Source organism: Dermacentor variabilis, chromosome 1, assembly GCF_050947875.1.
Source record: "Dermacentor variabilis isolate Ectoservices chromosome 1, ASM5094787v1, whole genome shotgun sequence".
Classification (NCBI taxonomy): Eukaryota; Metazoa; Arthropoda; class Arachnida; order Ixodida; family Ixodidae; genus Dermacentor; species Dermacentor variabilis.
The window spans coordinates 136,118,290-136,131,182 of record NC_134568.1 but is presented as its reverse complement, the minus strand read 5'-3'; the positions used below and the strand labels follow the sequence as shown (position 1 = coordinate 136,131,182).

Here is a 12,893-nt window from a genome sequence, read left to right as displayed (position 1 = left end):
ATGCGAACCTGCCGTGTCATTTCCTGACCGTGGCTTCTGGGTGTTGCTGCCGCCTCGCCGAATAGTTCCCGCTAGAAAAAAAAAGTTTAATTACGCGCCCGATAATGGGATCGAACATCGGTTTCCAAGCATATGTAGTAGCCCGATGCTCTAGCCATTCGGCCTCAGTCGCACGTATATGCTTCTGTCGTGCCAACTCCAGCCATCTTTTTGAGATGATCACCGCGTGTGTCACATTGCGTAGCATGAGTGCTTAGTTTTGTCGCCCATCGCAAAAGCAAAAAGAAATGTGGGGGTAAGCCCGCACCACCATGAAGGTATAACGGGCATTAAAAGCCGATCATAAAATAAATGAAAATGGATTGTCAGTACCGACAACCCAAGGGAAATTTAACCAAGCGCACCAATTAGAGCAAAAAAAGAAAAAAAAAGAAGAAAAAGCCGGATTCGGAGCCTAAGTGCGTGATGATGGTAAAGTGGTTGATGAAATGAAGAAGAAAACCAGGATAAACTCCGTACATAGGTATCGGGTTGCATTATCTTGTTACAACTAAACGGCAGCGATCCGCTGGAATCACGACTCTGTCAATTTATTACAAGGTGATTATAGGGCGGAGCGAACTGCCCCAAGAGAAAACATCCGTATAATTCACCCAGGGGCCGTATTCTGTAACGGTTCGCTTTGGAACCGGTTCGGTCTGGTTGCTACGTCAAGGTGACGTCACTCGGAGAAAGAGTGGAATGTCGCGGCGCGAGGGAGACCAATGAACGAGCGGTGTTCTGCCGCAAGGTCACGTCATCATTTTTGCTTGTACTTTGGGGACGATATAGTAATCGAAGGTTCTTGCTAGTTCGGTAAAAAAATATTGGCTTTTATACAACACTTGCACATTTAATTTCCAGTAGTAAGTGAGCTTCCGACGCAGATAGCTAGTGCTTTGATTTTATCTGCGTTGCTTTATTTTTTTTTGTCGCTAGGGGGTGCGCCATACGTTAAGCAATCAAAGCAGTTCTCTGTGTGCAGGCCGCGGCTCTAATAGGATTTCGTTTAGCCGTGGCTGAGCTTCGTAGGGTGGACGATTGCGATGAGAGTTCCGTCCACACATCCCACAACTTCGAGAATCTTGCCGCGGTAAAGGAAGCGCTATTGACTGAGACTTTCTCCTGCAGCGTGGAGAGAAATCTCACACCCCTTTTTCTTTTCCGAAGGTTACGACATCCCAATAGCTTCGACATTGCAGACGCAAAGCTGAAAACAACAACAACAACAACAACAACAACAACAACAACAACAACAACAACAACAACAACAACAACAACAACAACAACAACAACAACAACAACAACAACAACAACAACAACAACAACAACAACAACAACAACAACAACAACAACAACAACAACAAACCGTAGCGCGCACAGCACTTATTTCGCAGTGTCAACGCTACTAAATCTTGTGGTCCGCGATATTCTAGCTCGTCGCAAATCAATCGCATTCTGTTTTTGGGGCGTCTAAAACGCCTTCGGAACTCGCCTTCGCTCATGTCGTACGCGTCGCGCCGTTGCCTCTCGTCACGTCGTCGTCTGTGGCCAACGCTCGCCAGCAACACAGTCACAGAAGCCACTATTGGTCTCCCTCTCGTCGCTCCGGCCAGCGCAAGACTAGCAGATGGCCGCGGTTGCCCTAGCAACCTTCAAGATCATGCTCGCCACCGTGCGCGACCCTCGAGAGAACCACTTCTCCGCGGTTGCTCTCGTAGCAGACGACGGGTTCCTTTTCAGATGATTGACAACCTCTGTGGTGACAACAAAATTTGTTGTCATGTCCACCACGTATGACGATAACGAAGCGCCGAGCAATGGCGTCCGTGAGATTGAACCGGTCCCAAAGTGAACCGTTACAGAATACGGCTCCAGGTGAGCTGAATGCATTCTTGGCCCGCCATGAGGTAACCCTATAGCAGCTGAATAGCCAGGACCCGGGAAGGGCAGACGGCAGGCAAAGAGGAACGTAGTCCTTCCAGGAGGCTGTACTGAGAGCAGGCTAATACCCCAGCAGAGAGCAAAAAGGCGTCAGCCCGGGAATGAAGAAAGCAAGGATAGGGGAAGGAGACAATGAAAATGAAGTATGCAGTTAGAGCCATCTGGCACGGGCCAGACCACCCTGTGGTTGGTTTAATCAGTGCAAATGGCACGTAACAGACATACGAAAGCAAAATGAAAGAAAATGAAAGTGATGAGAAAAGACAGGGTATAGGCCAAGAAGAGGAAAAGTCATTGAGAAGAGCAGGAAGAAAAAGAGGAATGAGCGTCAGTAGGCGTCAGGAAACGAAGAAGTGCTAGGAGTGAGCGCGACCGAGACTATAATTTGGTGTACCAGCTGCGAAAGCATAGCGCGCGTACGAGTGTTGTCAAGAAGTACCGGATAGTTGGCCGGTGAAATGTGAGTGATGTGTGAGACGTCACGCCATTGGGCAACAATGGGCGCAGTGCGCGTACATGAGGTGAAATAATGCGTCTCATCCTCACACACCGCTCCACACGCGCACATGTATGTATCGCGGAGATTAAAACGGTGAAAGTAGTATGGAAGGTGGCTGGGACCTGTAAAGAGGTGGCCGAGAAGCCGACTGGGAGGACACCATCGAGGTATATTGCGGACACTCCTCACCTTATATAAACTAGTGTGCTTGCCTTGCGCCTACCAGTATTGGTGCCAATGGTTTTGCGCGAACATATGAAACCGCGTGCGGATGGACTTAATGGAAAGTCTAGTTTCTCGCAATTAACGCCCCATAACTGCTCGCGGATGAGGCAGCCGTGTAGGTGAGTTCATTTCCCACCACGTCCCGATGTCCCGGAGCATGAAACAGGTGAACACGGCGCCCTTTTATCGCGTGAGAGTGGAGCATGCGCTTGATGGAGCGAATGCGCGCATCTGTTACTGGAAGGCGCGAAAGAGACACGAGCATGAGACAAGCAGTCGGTCTACAGATGCACGGAGACTATGCAGTGTAAGGTGTTGATCTAAGTGAGCGCCACAGCAAAGGCGATCACTTCGGCGCTATAAGCGCTAGTTGCGTTGACCACTTTAAACTTCTGTACACAGTGCAGGCGACCGCGGTGATGAAACACGATAAAGGCCGCTCCCGCCGCCGCTGCGCTGGTAAAGGCGCCGTAAACGTGATACACGGATATACACAGGATATCTGCCCGGCCTGAGCGGGAATAAAACACGTGAACAGGAAGCGGAACTTTTTTTACAAGGGCGGTCAAGCCACGGGTGGCAGGGGAAGTCAATCAGATTGGGAAACAAGATATCGGGACCGTAGTGGATGACTTGGCGAAGAGTGAAGAGCGAGAATTCCGCGGCTCGCCAGTCTAACTGCACGGTGAGAGGGGAGCAGCTGGACAAAATATGAAGCGCCGAACTCCGTGTCGTGTGGTATATGCGCCACTCATCGCAATACAAAATGGAGCGCTGAGCGGACGAACGCACGAGAGGTGAGGTGCACCATCGGAAATGGGGGCCACTAGGCGGGAAACGCGTATGCAACTGCAGGCAGGAGGACCTGTCGATATTAGCGGCGGATTAGAGCTGTATCTCGCGTGTAATGGCGAGCGAATAAAATTTAACAGACGAACAACCAACATCTCAGCTTTTGCTTTATAGCCAGGTAGTGTTTAATGCCAAGTAATTTTATATGATCTTTATGCTTAAGAAAAGCTCCATCCAGTTTAATGGACGGCCGCGGCTTGGATGTGCCAATGTGCCCGTTGTTCAAAAAATAAAAATAACGAAGAATGATTTTTGGTGCCTAATTATTGACCTTGTTTTCCCGCGCCCAAGTTGAAACCAAGGCGAGGTGAGGTGAGTCGCAAAAATGAAATGGGCAAATTTATAACCATTTGATTAAGCGTGTCACGAAAGGTTCGCGTCACAGAGATTTCTAAATATGAGCTGAATCTCCGCGATTTTTTTTCTTCGCTTAGCGTAGTGTATTCACTTTCAGTATTACATTTGAAGGTAATCAGTGAGAAAGTTAAGCGGATACCTAAGCGGGTACCTGTAGAGTTGATGGCGAAAAATGATGCCGTCATAACGCCTCAAATCGCATTGACCGTTAACTTGCGACATCGAAAGTTGTGCACTTGAAAAACTGTACCAATAGCGTTGCATGTTTGCACACATAAAGAAATCAACCTTTTTATCCTTTTTCGAGTTTTCTTAGGCACTCCTGATCGTCCATTCCAGCTCTGAGAATACAGCGGAAAAATATAGCGAAATATTATATTTAAGGCACGTGCTTTCTCAATATTTCAATATTATTTAACATTTCACTGGTCGAAATCGCGCACTACAGTTATGACTATTATATTGTGATCGCACTATAACACAGTGAACTTAAACGTGCTTTTATACCGCTATTCCTACGCTGTCGAAAACAGGAAAGCGCTATGTTGTGCAGCACAGACATCACTGAAGCGTATAATCAACAAGTGCTACCGTGTTAACATGAATAGTACGGCAAAAAACAAAAACAAAATAGGTACAAGCGGTGAGAGGAAACTACAGTCACACAGACGCAACTACTAATATTGCGTTGCTGTTTCTAAAGCGCCATCAGATACCATGAAAAGTTTAATGCTGGCAAGCACAGATCGTTCTTTGCGCGCTGATGTTAAGCAGAGGACCGCGAAAGCCAAAGACGCGAAAGAAACATTGCGCAGCATCAATCGGCCTGCTACATGTGGAATGCGCGCACACTTTGAAGTGAGCTTCTAAGAAGCGGGAAGAAACGGCACAGCAAGCTTAGCGAAGGAAATAAAATTAATGCGCCATCAAAGTTACGCTCCAATGCGCATAACGCGGCGCTCAGCGAGCCAACAAAGTTCGCCACGCAGACGCAGCGCGTCCTACAAAGAGGAAGGAACGACGCGAGGCTTATTTCACGGCGTCGCGCAACCGACATTGCAGACAGTGGGAAACGGCGCGCGTCTTCGGTGGCGAGCGATTCGTGTCCTTGATTACCTCACGTGCGGCGGCAGTTTTCAGATGCGGCGCGTGCTGGTTCATACGCGGATACGTCAATAAGAGCGGAAGGTAGTTGTTGGCACCGTCAGGCATCACACGTGCAACTTGTGCCTGACGCCATGTCTGACCAATAGAGCCGAAGGAGCTCCGTTTTTGTGTATTAATTTTTTTTTTTGCGCGGACGACGTCTGTCTGGAGCTTCTGTAGCTGGCTACAGGCCTGGGTTGTTGCCAAACGAGGGCAACGTTCTTATACCGGTATAAAAAGGGACGCGGATCGCCGGTACACACCACTAGCTTCATTTGAGCTTTCTCATTCGGCTGTGCTCGTATCGTGAAGAGCCAGAGAGTTACCATGAAGGCGTTTCTGGTCTGTGTCCTGCTCGCCACGGTCGTCGCTGTGAGCTTTGCTCACCATCTGGAGCTCTGCAGTGAGTATACTGGGTGGGGTTATACAGAGTGTATGCGCGAAAGTGCGGACGGATCCTAGCCGCGTGACGTGTCTTTAGGGCTCAGTGTCTGATCGCCGCATGCTTTAGAACGCGTTGGAAGATTACCTCGCTGCATACAAACATGCTGAAGTGTCCTTTCTTTAGTGACTGAGAAATCGGCTTCTTTGAAAGGACCGTTCAGTTTGGTAATCTTTCGAAAGTGGGCCGGTGTATACTTACGGCGCCTAATTGTAAATCCAAAGGCCTGCTGTAGTGCTTATGAAAGTGAATGTCGTATTTCAAAAGAAACGCACTGTTGTACTGTTGAAGCCATTAGCCTGAGGGTTTCTTCATTCTAGTTTCTCATGGCTTGCCACTCTCCACTTATTCTTGAACGACTTCTTTGACCTGCCATACTTCGCGTGATGCATGATGAACCGCCACGGCTGACATATGAAACGAGATTTGTAAAATTGACGCGTGCTATGTGCCGTTCAAATCAACGTGCTGGGTCCTGATAACTTTTTTATTGTCTACGTCCATGACCACAGTGCCTGTTTTTTTTTCTTCTGCGCAGAAAAACAAGACGAGCAGCTCAAGAATGAGCTCCAGTGTATTGGGCTCCACATCTCTGCGGGGGTAAGAGCTATATATATCGGAGCTTGTGACTCGAGAGTGCGCTGGTGTGTTAGTAAGGCCTTGTTTCGTGTTCTGAGGCGTTAATTGCGGTTCCTGAGCTTTCGGTGAGAGCTTAAGACGACGGAGGGGCATTGAAGAAATGGAGCACCGGGAAGGCACATGTCATAATGATGCCTCGCTGCAGGTTCTATAAATTATTAGCCTACATGCCCCGCTCACAGTAAGCTGTTAAAAAGTGCCGAACCATCTCCTCTCCACCGCCCTCTCCTGTTCCTCCGTCTCAGCTTGTTTATCTATAGTCACAGTGCACACAGCGGCTGAACACACCTCTTACAGCCGCGGTGTTCACTTCGACTTATTGCTGCTAGACTAGGCATACTTTGTATTGTTTCCAAAGGTCTGAAAACATGATTCATTTAACATAACACTCAGTGCTTGGCCTTTGTTCAATCTTTCTGTTTTTTCATTAAAGTACTTAAGAGAAATATACTAATTTTGTTTCTAGTATGCATAATGAGGTGCATTAGACACATTCTTAATAGGATGCAAGGAAACCCTTTCTTAGGATGGCATTCTGGCAGAAAGTAATTTCTTGCATCAATGTTTCAAAACGTAAACAGAGGTTCTGAATTAAATCGATTGGGGAACATAAACGACACACCATTTCACGGCCCCTGTTCTCCCGTAGCATTTCTCACTGGCGATATTGCAAGTGAAGAAAGATCTCGGTAGCGAAAACTGCCTGTCGGAGATTGATATATAATGACTCCACATCTTCTGCTTTTATTACGTGGAGGTGATTTACAAGTCAGTTCGAATCAAATTTTGTCCGAATTTCACGATGCGACTGCACAATTGCGAGCAGTGAGACGTATGTCTTTGTAAACGAACACATCTAAGTAAGCTTCCAACACTAACACAAGAAGGAACAAAAATGACAACAGCATTAAACGCCACAAAACACAACCCAACACTTTTCGTTGTTCCATGCGTCTATATTTGCACACCTATATGTTTCAGTAACAGGAATCCATATACCAATTGGCTCAACGTTGCGTCGGTCAAAACGCACACATCTTGCACCAAGTCGGTCATTGTCAGTTTTGTAGATCCACTAAGGTAGTGTGCTGAGCACCTGTTAGTCCAAATTCGGTTTCGTTATGTGCTAGTTTGGTTTGCTTCCACTGTGAGCCAGTGCCCTTTATTACGAGCCATTCTTGCGTAAGAGCGGCTTTGTGTTCCAATCCGATATACACTGAATAAAGCGCGAGTAATTTTTGTGTCGACTTTATTCAGCTTAACTTTCCCTGGCCATCTAATGCAGGCGAACCAAAGCTTTGACAAGGCGTTGAAGACTCTCGGCTGCCAGGACTGGAGCTGCGTGATCCGGAAGCTCTGTGTCGGAAACGACCTGGTGAGTTCTTGTTTCCTCTCTGGAAGTTTTTAATACACACGATATACACTCACGCAGTAAGGCATAAATTATGTCTACATGTGAACTGGCCAGTAAGACGTCAATGTAATGCAGTGCGAGAGTTTGTGGCATACAACATATAAAATATTATGTTCTTCAGGAGCGTTTCAAAGAAGACCATAGAAGAGAAGACTATTCGAAATATAATGAAAACGGCTGTCATGGCTACATAAATCCGGTTTGCACGGATGGTTTCTGCACATTTACGAACACAAACTGGCCAGAGTAGCTGTGTTAACAGAATTTGTATTTCTCTTTTCTTCGACACCTTGTTCACAATGCCAGGTAGTGAAGTTAGCTCTTGAGGTAATACAAACTTGAGAATGATCAGGAAAGCTTAAAACAAAAAGAAACTGTAGATCATGTAATGGGGCTGCTTGACCACAGCTGTGGCTCACCGTAAGCAAGACTTAACGGATGTGTAGGCAAGGCATTTGCGTTTAGTTTTCGGAACACTGCTGTAAAAGAAAGCAAGTAGAATTCCTGACCTTACACCAGAAATAATTGAATTCAATGATACTAGTACCAGCTTTATTGTTTAGTCTCAAGAAATTATGAATGACAATCAAATGATTACGTTCTTGAGTTGCTTCTATATTTCGTTAACAACAGAAGATAGTCATGAAAATTTGTACTTTACATTAAATACAAGAACAGATACTACTGTATTTTGTAGTAAACAAAGGGGTGTAATAATGGCAAAAATGTGCGTAATACCTCGGAAGACTCATGAGATTTCCGTCTACTTTGCTTTAACAGGAAGCCGCCATGGCCAACCACTTCACGGTAAGTCGATCTACCACTTCGTGGACGTTATAATTGATGGAACCACTTGTTCTAGCATATTCTAAGGGGTGATAGCCACTGACAAGATTGTCCCTGCATTTTTACTAGAGCTTCTTCCTTTGCCAGAAGTGATCCCTAATAAAGACGGAAATGGACTAAGATGCAATTAAAAGGAAATGTGAAAAATAAGAATAAACATTTCTACTCTGTTCACATTACGTTTAAAATACTGCAATTTGAAATGAAAGTTATTTACTTTCGGAAAGGTATCTGTTAAATCATTTTCCTGCCAGCTGACGACTTATAGTTTCAGTTACTTAGAGGAGTCGCAGGCAACCATATTATGCTAATTGAGAATTCAAGCCATGAGAAAGATAAATGAAGCTGTTGAAGGAAACCCGAAAAAGAAACAAAAGGAAACATACGAAACAAAAGCTTTGCCTGAATAGAGTGATTAGCTTCACCTATTTACTGAAGAAGGTAAAAAGTTGTAAAATAAAGAAAATCAAAAATAGATTAGCACTACGTGAAGCACGCCAAACAGGTCAAGCAGAGACTTCCAATGTGAAGCTAAATTTAGGGAAGTCACAAGAAGACGTACAGTGCGGCCTGCTGGAAAACTTTAAAATGAAATCAAGTTGCTTTAAGCAAGTAAGTAAAGATATGTAACTAACATTTAGGAATGGTATACTCGAATCTCTTTACGAGGCGATATTGTAATTCAAAACGGCATTAAAAAGGGCGAAATCTGAGCGGGTCGCACTAAGATACGGTGGCACCACCGGCGGAGGACAGGTCACGTGAGCAGCGTGTGTAACAAGTACTGAATCGGCGGGCGCATTGCGTCATGTAGGCATGAGTCTCATTGGTGGAAAAGTCAGACAGTTTCGATCCTTTTTGTGTTGAATGATACTGCAATGCCACACAATCTTGCAAAATCTTGTATTTGTTATTATTATTATTTTTTCGAACGCTAGAGGAAGCCGGTCCCTTTCCATTGAAATTTTGTTTTGACAGCTGCATCCTGTTTATTGAATATGTGTAAGGATATGCGTGTGCCTTTTCGAGGCGCCCACTACTCCTCTCCTTCGAAGAAAAAAACTAGAAAGAAAAACCCTGCGTTGAGTAAAGCCATAGCTTACCCTGTAGTTCTTGGGTACACGCACCGCCTTGCTGCCGATATGACACGACAATATGCGGGCCTGTAGGCAGACATTCATCATGTGTACTGTTTAGCGTAACGGAAAATGCGATATATGCTGGAAGTGGTTGTTGAAGTGCTTTTCCCGCAGTTGCGGGAATGCGTCCCACGTGGAGAACGGCATATCCTCTCTGTTCTCACAGCCATCGGCGTCGGCGGTTCGGTCGAATTGCGGCTTCAGGGTCGTCTCGCCGATGCTCAAATCCGTTCCCCGTACTCAGCAATACGGCACATTCGCTACAGGAGGCCCACTCGAACAGCAGACGGCGCACAGTTGTCTTTAAAACACGAAATCACCGTCATGACAAGGACAGTGATCGGTTATTATGCGCAGCCGATCGGTAAACTGAGAAACGGCGTGAAAAAAGAGAAATGAAGAAAACACCTTATCGCATGGTGAAATATAGAATAAGCGCAGAACAACTTCGTCTAGCGTAATATAAGAAAAGAAAGTCCTACATATTCACTCGGAATCTATGTCCTCTCCAGCAATGAAATAGCCACTTTAGCACTGAAAATAATGTGTTCGATTTACATAAAAAAAGTATGGCGGCAGCGCTTAACAGAAAGTGCAAAAATGTTCGTAAATAAACAGGTTATTTCCAGATTTTATGCACCACAGTGGGTGCGTGAAAGGAAAACCGCAGAATAACGTTCACATTATCAGGGAGTCATTCGAAAGAATACCTTGGTATAGGTTGTCTGCGCGTGGGACAGCCGCACAGCACTCGTAAAAGGAGGATGTCTTTTGTCGAAACTTTGTACGTAAGGTCATTTTACACGGCCCGCAGACTACGCTATCATAAATATGTGTATTAAAATATTAACTGTACACCCATTCAAACTCCCCTTTCCGCAAACTTGTATGCGTGGGAGCTAGAACTGTTGTTTATATCGAAAGAAGCTTCATGTATACTACATCTGGGTTCCAACGCACGAAGCAGTTCTAGGGATAAACGATGTCGTAAGAGGCCCCAGCCAAAGTTGGCAGGGAGCATGCTGTTATCGAAGGTGGCCGACCAATGAGAAAAGTCGCTTACGAAAGCGTCAGTTTATGATTTGGACCCTCTGCTATAAGCTGGTTGCATTGCCACATCGTAATTTCTAGCGTGTTGTAATGATTTGCATGTACAAGAGTGATTAAGGAATTCGTTATTTGACATGTGTGGTTTTTAGGGGATGGAAACATGAGAATGAAGTACAATTAATCTCATGAAGGGCGCAAAGTAAAGAACAAAAGCTCTCTGCTGCTGTGAAATATTATTGCAGGCGGGCTCAGTTATAAACGTTACATATTGCTCCCTTATTTATTTCTTTTTACAGAAGCCTCAGATCACCGAGATTCACAACGCTGCCACCACCTGCGATCCAGAGGCTGGGCACCACCACCACCACTGAATGTAGTCCATTCTAAATAAATTCAACAACGGAGCCTTCGTTGGCCAGACAGTTCCTACAACTTCCAGAGGCATTCCATCAAGGGACTGCAGGCAGCTTTATGTCTTGTATGGCAAAATTTTTACCTTGCCCTAATAAGGTCAAATAAAGACACCTTTGCGTGAAACCTTGCCGACTCTTTATAGGTGATTTGCTAAGGCATGGAACCGTGGGCCTACTTACGTGTCGGTGCTACCTTTTTCTTCACGAATGCCCGACCATTGTGTGGCTGTGGGAACTTGTTTCCAAAGGATACGTATGAGTGTTCTTCCTAAAGAGGGAGACAAGGGACGCTGAATTAGAGCCAAAAGAGGAAATTCTTCTTGAGATGCAGTCATAATTTTCTTTGCATTTGAAGCTATAGGCTACGTGTGACACGAGTCGTGTTTAGAGGAGATAAGGCAACTAATTCAATTTTCGCATTCCCTTAGCTCTTTCTTAATCACGCGGTAAAAGATAGGACGGTGTGAAACACACGAGGGGTCATTTTGTAATTTCGACAGTTCAGTGAGTGATTATTGCCTTAACGCCAACTATCTCAACAACTCTGCCTCCTTCTTTCTTTAATATGAATAGTTTGATGGGACCTTACAGGGCTTTAGAAAATAGTTCTCGTTAAAAGGGTAGGCATACATCACTACCACGCTCGCAGAATATACGGGGGCACTCCTAACAAAGTAAGTTTGTCGGTAACAACGTTCTTTCATTGACTGGCCGCTTAATGGTATGCCTATAGGGCTACGTAGACGCTGTACAACATGGCTTTTTCGCAGCCTTCAGAATCACTCGAAATAATCAACCAGGAACGGAACTCGCTAAGCTGCCTTGTTCTTAGTCAAAAAGTTCATACGCTAAGATTAAGGTACAAAGTGGCAGCGCATTTAACTTACGCCGCCGTACGAGAGCGAGAAGGAAGCACAGCTCGGATTAAACTACAAGAAATGAAAGAAGCGCGGTCAACTCATAGCATGATCGCAAATCATGCATCTGTAGTTGACGCTATATTCTTACGGCAAATCGCTACTATTCGACGTCTTCCTTTTCTGGGCGTCTGCTACAGCGCCGACAAGTGCCACCGCGCTCGCCCGTACCGCCACCAAAGAATGGCAGTGGAAATGTCACGTATTCATCTCATATATCTGCGATGGAGAGGACTGATGGGCCCATGGTGGCATATTTGGTGCAGAAAGAAGCGCTCAGGCGGAGCTATTGCCGGCCAGGCCTGCCAGGCTTACCCCGCTTGTAGCAACACCACCAATAATGCCAGCCTTTTATGGGTAATGTCTTTATTTGGATACTACTTACGGAATGGAAAAAGAAACAAAGCTGCATAATAAATAGCTCGTATGACCCCAAGGCAAAACGACCAGAACCCGTATGTTTATCGGTATGGTATATGAACGCGCAGCACACGGTTGCTCAGTCAACCGCAAAAGTTTACGGACCATAGGATCTCAGAAAACCTTCAATTCCCGAGTAGTCTTTAACATTAGTCTGTAAAACCGAACATCACCATGCTGGTCACATATAGTGATAGGGGCTGTAAATGCGAGCACTAGGCTGCGTTGTGAGGCTGCGCAGATATTCAGCTTTTCCTCAGATTTCACGTTCGGTAAAATTTTGTGGTTGACTGCACGTGCGGTTAAATGCCGCGAATAGGTTCAATATCAGCTCCCTCGGCAGACGGTGCCGTCTAAGGTGCTGGTCGACGACGTCGTCGAGCGCCAACCGACGACGAAAGACGCGTTCCTGTCGCATAGGATCCCTGTGCAGGGCCCGCAGAGCCATGAAAGCAGCCCTAAGAGAGAAACGGAAGAAGAAGCCGTGGCTACCGGCGCTCCCAAATTATGACAGAAAACTTCACTACCTAACATCAGCACATGCAAGTTTC

At 45.7% G+C, this 12,893-nt stretch overlaps 1 protein-coding gene across 1 annotated transcript; it reads left to right on the top strand.

Annotated features, from left to right (window-relative positions):
* Positions 1 to 5,312: 5,312 nt before the first annotated feature.
* LOC142585028 (antimicrobial peptide microplusin-like) lies at positions 5,313 to 11,129 on the top strand. The gene is made up of 5 exons (XM_075695469.1): positions 5,313 to 5,465; positions 6,043 to 6,104; positions 7,429 to 7,518; positions 8,338 to 8,364; positions 10,889 to 11,129. The coding sequence occupies exons 1-5, from the start codon at positions 5,390 to 5,392 to the stop codon at positions 10,961 to 10,963; spliced, it is 330 nt and encodes a 109-aa protein (XP_075551584.1). The 5' UTR covers positions 5,313 to 5,389; the 3' UTR covers positions 10,964 to 11,129.
* The last annotated feature ends 1,764 nt before the right edge of the window (positions 11,130 to 12,893 follow it).